General features: G+C 39.1%; 1 protein-coding gene across 7 annotated transcripts in view; it reads left to right on the top strand.

The window, feature by feature from the left end:
• Cdin1 (CDAN1 interacting nuclease 1) overlaps window positions 1–7320 on the top strand; it is a 222771-nt gene extending 215451 nt beyond the window's left edge. For 3 of the 7 annotated variants that reach the window (XM_048793130.1, XM_048793125.1, XM_015480845.2), the window contains one exon: window positions 5403–7320. In XM_048793130.1, coding sequence (XP_048649087.1) covers window positions 5403–5572 — 170 coding nt within the window. In that variant the 3' untranslated portion in view covers window positions 5573–7320. The remainder of the gene's footprint in view (window positions 1–5402) is intronic. The other 4 variants (XM_048793127.1, XM_048793129.1, XM_048793126.1 and 1 more) reach the window with 2 other exon arrangements.
• Window positions 7321–8285: the final 965 nt, after the last annotated feature.

Genomic DNA, 8285 nt, shown 5'->3' with positions numbered 1-8285 from the left:
TGGCCACAAAGCTGCCCCCCCCCGTTTTTTTTTTTTTTTTGAGGGACTTGGATCTCACTCAGTTGCCCAGACTGGCTTCATACTTTTGTCCTTCAGGCTGCCTCAGCCTCCTGAGTTGCTGGGATGCAGGGGTGTACCACTATGTCCAGTTCTTTTTTTTTTTTTTTTTTGGTAAAAGCTCAGCATTGGTTTAATGGAACCCATCACATAATGTTATTGTTTTGCACTCCCTGTTTTCAAAATTTCAGTTATAGAAAAAAAATTATTTGTGTTGAATCAAAATCCAATTCTTAGCTACTCTGAAACATTGCCCTAATTCTACACTTAAGAAACAAAGACTGAATCAAACCTCTCCTCCCCAAGAGCCCTCTCATAAGCAGGGGATTGGTAAGCAAGTTGCTACCTGAGGGTTCTTTTCTAGGTCATATTCCACTGTTCTTCAAATGTCTTGCATTTCTCCTGGGTCAATTCCAGATTGGAGATATGGCACCAGAGTCCTCCAAAACATTCTCAGTACAGACTACCTAGTACAAGGGCATTTCCTCTTTTTCTGGTTAAAAATTTATACTCTTTCACCAGGTTACTACAATCACAGACTGCCTAGGTCCCAAGACAGCTTTTTCCATATTTCAGCTGTGAGGCTTTATGAAACCTGCTAAATTTCTTTGTGCCCCAATTTCTTCATTTCTAGAACAGGGATGGTAATTGAACCTACCTCATGAGGTTGGCATAAAAATTATTTGTCAAGCCAGGCACATTGGCACATGCCTGTAATTCCCACAACTTGGGAGTCTGAGAAAGGAGGATCCCAAGTTTCGGGCCAGCCTCAACAATTTAGCAAGACTGGGTCTCAAAATAAAAATTAAAAGAGCTGATGTAGATAAAGTGCTTAGAAGTATGTCTGGCACACAATAAATGCTAAGAAAGTACTAATACATGTTGAGCCTCCCTTATCCAAAATGTATTAGGCCAGAAGTGTTTCAGATTTGGGATTTTGTAGGAATTTGAAATACTTGCAATGCATATTAAAATATCTTTAGAGTAACACCTAAGTATAGACACAAAATTAATTTATGTGTCATTTATACCCTGTACACATAACCTGAAGGTAATTTTATGGCATTTTTTTTAGTGCACCTGTGTTTTAACTACCACCTATCATATGAGGTCAGGGGTGGAATTTTCCACTTTGCATTATGTTAGCACCCCAAAAGAATCATATCTTGGTATTTCAGATTTTCAGTGTAAGAATTTTCAACCTGTAAGAACATTTGTGTAACTATTATTACCATAATCCTTACCATAGTGAAAAATGTCATCTTGTGGCAATAATTGGGTCCTGCCACCAACACTTCTAAAGTAGGCCACCACTGATTCAGTAACCAACAAACCTGCCTGATTCTGTTATTACTGATGCCATATTCTCCATCTTGTCCAGGAGGGTATCTGCCATATACTAGGCAGATAACAAGAGTTGAAGAATATAAACAAAACGTGGTCTTTGCCCTCACCAAGGCCTCAGAATAAAAAAGAGAGAAATGCTGAAACAGAGGGATGATCCCTAAGAGACAAGTATGCACAAAAACACAAAAGGTACCCAGCCTTATTGTCAGTCTCCTACTTAATTTCTCTAAATATTCTAAAATGGAAGGAAATCATAGAAACACATCTGAATACATTTATAAGGTTGTCATGATTTAGCCAACCTTGAAAGGTGTTCACAGAATCAATTCTTGTTCTTTCAGTTCTCATTACCAAGTGTCTCTGGGCTGGTCAGCAGGACTGTGATCCCAGTTGCAGAACAACTCTCTACTTTGTATATTCTCTCAGTCCCAGGGATTCTGTTTCCTTTTAAATGCCATTAGCAGAGTCTCTTTGAATTTTAATTGTTCACAAAGATTATATATTCTTCCCAGTGATCTCATTCTTACCCAATAGTGCCACAGTAAATAAAAAATAGGTATCAACATGGTGAAAATGCTCAATCTACAAGTAGGACTTGACCCACATTTATTTATTTATTTATTTATTTGTTTGTTTGTTTGTTTTATACCAAGCATTGAACCCAGGGGTGCTTAATCACTGAGCCATATTCCTAGCACTCTTTTATTTTGAGATAGGGTCTCACTAGGTTGCTTACAGACTCACTAAGTTGTTGAGGCTGGCTTTGAACTTGCAATCCTCCTTCCTCAGCCTTCCAAGCCGCTGGGATTACAAGTGTACACCACCACGCCAGGCTCCTACATAAGAATTTTCTGGGGTCCTGTTTTCTCCCTGCCTTACACCTTTTCAGAATGAACAGGTTTGGATGGCTTGGTCTTTCAAGTTATCAACCAAAAATTCTTCTCTCTTAGTTTAGATAACCAAGGAAGTGACTATAAAGGCTGTTTAATGTGATCAGCCTCTTGATAAACAAGTAAGTTGCTGAAAGGCTATCTTAGCAGCATCTGATCATCTTTGGATCCTGAAGTCTTGGAGCAAGCTCAGAGATACACTGATGTGATGCCAGGAATAAGGCTACCTTCTGTTCAGCCATTAAATTTCCAAACTTGTCACTCTTTCAAGTCCCTATTATTTTTATCACCTATAGACCACATAATTTGAAAGCCTCTCTACCCCTCTCTACTTAAAAAAGGAATTTGTTTCTTCATTTTAAATTAGACACACACTGTCAAGGAGAGATTTTGAGCTACATGACAGAGCTAACATTAACTTTCTTTCATAAGAAACAAAGATGTGGAGAGTTGGTAGAGACTTCTTGTGAGTCCTGAGAATGTTTGTAGATGGTGTTACTACCTCAAGGGAATCCTGGTTGTGATCCACCACATGAAATGTTCAGGTGCAGTCTTGCAAGACCTTTTTGAGTTGTCAGGTTTCATCTGTTGCCTCACAAGTGAAACAAGTCCTATTTCTTGGGCAATGAGGTGTCCCCAGCCTGGCTTCTCTACCTAGGAAATGCCATTTTTGTAAAGAGCTGTCATGCTTCGAGTCCTTTGGTTTGTGATTTAGCTGTTCAGGAAAAGTACAGGCTGTTCTCACTCACTCAGTGCTGGTGATATGTGTTTTTGTTTTATTAAATCTTTAAAACAGTGGGCTTGTTTTATGACCCCCATACATTCTTTTGTTCTTTTCCATGACTCTTTAGATCACATTTTTTCTCCCTTTGTAAAAATATTAGTGCCTTTCTAAGAACATTGTGGTCTCCAGAATAACCATATAATAAAATGGAGGAAGGAGTGTTTGTCCTGCTTACTGTTAGATCTGTGACTCGAGCGCATCACCATTGGGACAGTTGGAGGCCTCACAGACATGGTCCACATATTCACAGATCTTGTGGCTCCTGCTAGGCTTTTTTTCATAACTCTGACATCATTTGGTTTTAATCACAGAGCTATTTATAAAATAAAGGTACCAAATAATATATGTTCAAGTTTGAGACATTGTTCATGATTAAGTTACTAAGATACCATAAAATAAAGGTACCAAATAATATATGTTCAAGTTTGAGACATTGTTCCTGATTAAGTTACTAAGATACCCTCTGTTGAGTGGAAGCAAATATTAATCCAGGGGGAATTCGTTTGCTTTCCAGCACTGGGACTTACACCTCAGGCATGGGTAGCCTAATTCTTTTGACTCAAAAGAACCTCTTCCTTGGAGATGCAAAGGAAGAAGAGAGGATCTGCAGTCATCCCTGAATTTGGGTGAATCTTGGGCCTTATGCTCCAAGGCTTCTCATCCAGCCCAGTTTCTGTAACCCCTAGGACACATCTCGAATCCAACTTGCCTACCCTACTGATGTGAATCCCCAAATAAACCAGTCCATGACATCCAGCTGAACTTGTTCCTGTGCATACAGTATCTCACAGCCCATCCTGTACTGTTAGTTTTGGCAAGTACACCACAGCATATAATAAATCATAGAAGGAAAAAGCTTTTGGCCTAGCATGGCTCAGCCTGCTGTAATGTTAGAATACAGAAAGCAGTTCTGTTTTTAGACATCCTTTTACTAACCCAACATTCATAATTTATGATTTCACTGTAAAATTCCTGCAACACTACACCAAAAGTAGTGCTGCCCTTTAATTAAGTGCTCTCGGTAGGAAAAACGTGAAACTGATGTGCAAAACATCTCTCTGTGCACAGTGATTGATAGTGATTACATCTTTATGAACCCAGCCTAAAGGTCTCAACTTCCTGATGGGTGAAGTAGTCTACAGGGCCACTTCCTGAGTCTGCCTGGCGGGGATCAGTCACTGCTAACAAAATTGGAGATAATTTGGAGGCACAACTTAGAAACGTTGAGGTTTTAAACCTGCATCTATCTGTCTATACTTTGCCACAAGTCTGTATGACTTTATTACTTCTTTCCACGAGAACCTGTGACTAAATTTCATGCTGAATCTGCTCTTAGGTTGTAATGCACAAAGTAAAGTGTTGGAAAGAAGGTATCTTTAAAGAATCCCAGTTTGTCATATGGGTTGTAGAGGACAGGGGGCAGGTACTGGGGATTGAACCCAGGGATACTCTACCACTGAGCTATATCCCCAGCCCTTTTTATTTTATTTGGAGATAGAGTCTTGCTAAGTTGCCCAGGCTGGCCTAGATCTTATGATCCTCATGCCTCAGCCTCCCGAGTCACTGAGATTATAGGCATGGGTTTCTTTTCTTTTAATACTTGGAAAGAGTGTATGACAGGAGATGCTTCTGGCCTTGTTGGTGCAAGAATACAACATTATAGCCAGAGAGGACATAAAGCCATTCCATTTTAAAAAATTTTATTAAAACACTCTTTTTCATTTCCTCAATTGAAAATGAACAAGTTTAGCCAGGCCTGGTAGCACACACCTGTAATCCCAGCAGCTCAGGAAGTTGAGGCAGGAGGAACACAAGTTTAAGACCAGCCTCAACAACTCAGACCCTGTCTCAAAAAAGTAAAATATAAAAAGGGCTGAGGGTGTGGGTCAGTGGTTAAGTGCCCCTGGGTTCAATCCCTGGCACCAAAAATAAAAAAGTGAACAAGTTTAATTTTTAAAATAGCACCAATAAATATTAAATATTAATCCCAAGCCAGGTATGCCCCAGTTTATCACTGTTTATACTTTGGCTTTTTCCTTGTCAGCCAAGTAGCCACATTAGCCCAAGCTCATAACACCTTATAGAAAGGTGTTATGGGTAGTTCCTACATCTGAATTTTTCAGGTTCCTGGAAAAGAAAAGTTTCTATGTTAAATGAGCTCTTTGGTATAAGTTCAGCGACTTTCATTCATAATAATAGCAACCAAAACAACTTTGTGCAGCCTAGTCATTTAATCATATTATCTGTGCCTCCAAAATGACATTTTTCTGGAACTACCTATATTGATACTATGTGTGCATGTTATTTTCTGGTGTTTCTTGCAGATTTGGGCCGGGCTTGGTCATCTATTGGTATGGATTTATCCAGGAGTTGGACTGCAACCGGGAGAGGGGCATCCTGCTCAAAGCCTGTTTCCCCACAGACATTGTCACCTTATGCCATAGCACAGCTTGACCCTGAAGATCCTGGAAGAGAAGCTTGGAGGAAGTGGTGAATCCGGAAGCAATTTTACTTTCCTGCAGCGTAAACTCCTGGCAACATCTGCCCTGAACTTCAGCTGAACTCTCGCCGCCGTGGTCTCACCACTACCTCTCTAGACAAACATATCAGGAGTTTCTGTTTTCCTTCATCCCTTGCTGATGTGAACAGCCAAGAACTACAGACACAACCCACTCATTATCAGCATCTCTGTCTCTGTCAAACAGTTAGTTTATAGATAGTCATAATCTTTCTTCCTTCCGGATGGTTTCTCCTTGTGTACTGAACAAAAGAAAAAATGTGGAGACTGAAAGGTGTGATTTTTCAATTCTCCTTCCAGTTACCAAATCATCTCCTTCCCCCCCCCCCCAAGCTTCCATTTATCCCACACCCCCTTCTCTTCATGTGTACTCACAGGTACCCATCCTTGCATTACTGTCCTGGAATAACCTAGCCAAACCTACAAAAGCTGAAGACAAAAAAGTCTGAATCCAAGTTTGGCTGTCACCTGCAGGGCTGCAGCCGACCTAGATGGTAGCCTATGTCACATGCTTATTCTGCTCAGGCTTTACAATTTCCTGGCTTCTGTGGCTTTAAGCCAAGCTGCAAAAATATACTTGATGAGAATTTCCTCTTTGATAATGCTTATTTGAACTCCAAACATTTTACATTTATCTCATTTAAAAGCATTGGTTACATTGTGTCTGAGAGCCACACATCTTTGGCTTAGAGGCTTAGGGGAGAGGACTGAAATTGTGGGCCAGCATTGTCCAGAGTTTATTTTTAATCATGGCTAGCTGTCAGTGCTAATTTAGCCAGAATTTTTATGAGCAACAATTTTTTAAAACACATTCCTTACACTGCTTTGTGTCTGCCTTTTATACCACATAATTTTATGACACTCAAATAATTTATACATTAGAGATGTTCAGCTTTAAAGGACCGAAGTATACCAGAAATAAACTTGGAGCAATTTTTAAATTAGCAAAATAAAGGCTATTTTGTATTTGCTCACTTTAATTTATTCGCCTTTGTATACTACAGACCAGACCAGACACCAGACTTCAGTCTAAAACAAAATGAATTAATTAAAAACCTATCTTTTAGTAAGTTAAAAATATATCAAAAAATGTGTTTAGCAAAATATTTACCCCCATGCTTATAAAATATAGCTTTTATAATTCAAATAGGTGATTTTGGAAATATTAATCAAAATGTAACTCTTGCAAACATCTTTATGTTGTACATATTACTTGGTTCTTCAGAAGACTAAGTTTGGCACTGCTCCTTAGTTCACTTTGTACCTAAGAAGGTTTGCAAAACTCTGCTCACTGCTTTTCCTTTAAAAGTACACAAACACCTGGAATCCAAACCAGACTTTGTAGTGAGACTGCCACATGAAATATGAAATCGCAAGAGAGGAGGAAGACAGTGATAAAGAGGTGTCAAACAAACTTGTATTTCAGTGTAAAATTTATCATGCAGATTTTGTGAATAAATAGGATGATTTGAGAACACTACCATATTGCCTTGATATGCGCGTGTGCCGACACACATGCGCACAAACATTTTGAACAAAAATGTTTAAACATGTTAAAGGCAGGCTCATGGCATGCTTTACACTGCTATTTCTCTTGAGGAATAAATTACATTTATCTGCACAGATGTTGAAAATCCTGTTAAACCCTTGTCAAGGATTTGTTTGTTTTACATTAAACAAATTTATGATGAATGTGCCCAAATAAATTAAAAAATTAAAAAGGCGCTTGCATTTTGTGTATATTCTTCTACCTGGCACCCTGACATAATGTGTTGTGGGAAGGCATGGGTAGTCCCCAAAGACACTCCCTCGTCTCCATGAGTGAAGCTTTACTATTTGGCCCTTAAAAGAGAGAAAGAAACTAGCAGCAAACTACATGTTGCAATAATGTTACAAGTTACTTAAAAGGAAGCTTTTTTCCCACACAAAAACTAATCGGATTAGATCTACTACATGTGAATTGGAGGGGTGTGGGAAGGAAGGGAGTAATTTCCCAAATTAGAAGCTTAAAGTCTTCTTGTCTTTTTCTTTTATGTTAAAACACTTATCTGTGTTTCATCTCTATGTGTTGTTTTGTTTTGTTTTGTTTTGTTTTTTAATTTAGACAGTATAAACATCAGCCCTGGATAGTAGACATGGGATGACAACTTATTTTTATTGCTGTCGTCATTAGAACATTAACGTTAAAGCAAAATCTTGTTTTATGGAACATCCTGCACACTGCGCTAATGAATTATGCCACACCAGGAAGGAGGAGTGTGTGTAAAACATAATGCTAACTGATGTCCTCTCTGGCGTACAGAGACTTGCCAAGCATCTGCTCCCACAAACACACAAGAGACCCGTTTGAAGTAAGGAGAGGAAAGGGTTCAGACCTAAGCTGATCCAGTACTGAGACTTAGGGTAACTTCATGGACTCCTTCCCACCACCCTTTCCTCTCCCCACAACTCCACAAAACAAAACCACAAACAATTGAGAATTTTCTTTTTTCTTTTGCCTTCTAGTAAGGCAACTCTTCAAAAACGCTCCTAAAATCACACACAAAAAAGAAGGTTCAGGCTTCTAAAATAGAAAGCTGAACCTACAGGGGAAATAATTTTCTTTTAACCATAGGTGTATGTACCTGCTCATTATCTGCAAGGCACAATTCCACCCTGGAAAAGATGATAAATTATTGGTCTTTGGGGG

This window comes from Marmota marmota, unplaced genomic scaffold (genome assembly GCF_001458135.2).
Source record: "Marmota marmota marmota unplaced genomic scaffold, marMar, whole genome shotgun sequence".
Taxonomy (NCBI): domain Eukaryota; kingdom Metazoa; phylum Chordata; class Mammalia; order Rodentia; family Sciuridae; genus Marmota; species Marmota marmota.
This window is presented reverse-complemented; position numbering and strand designations above follow the sequence as displayed.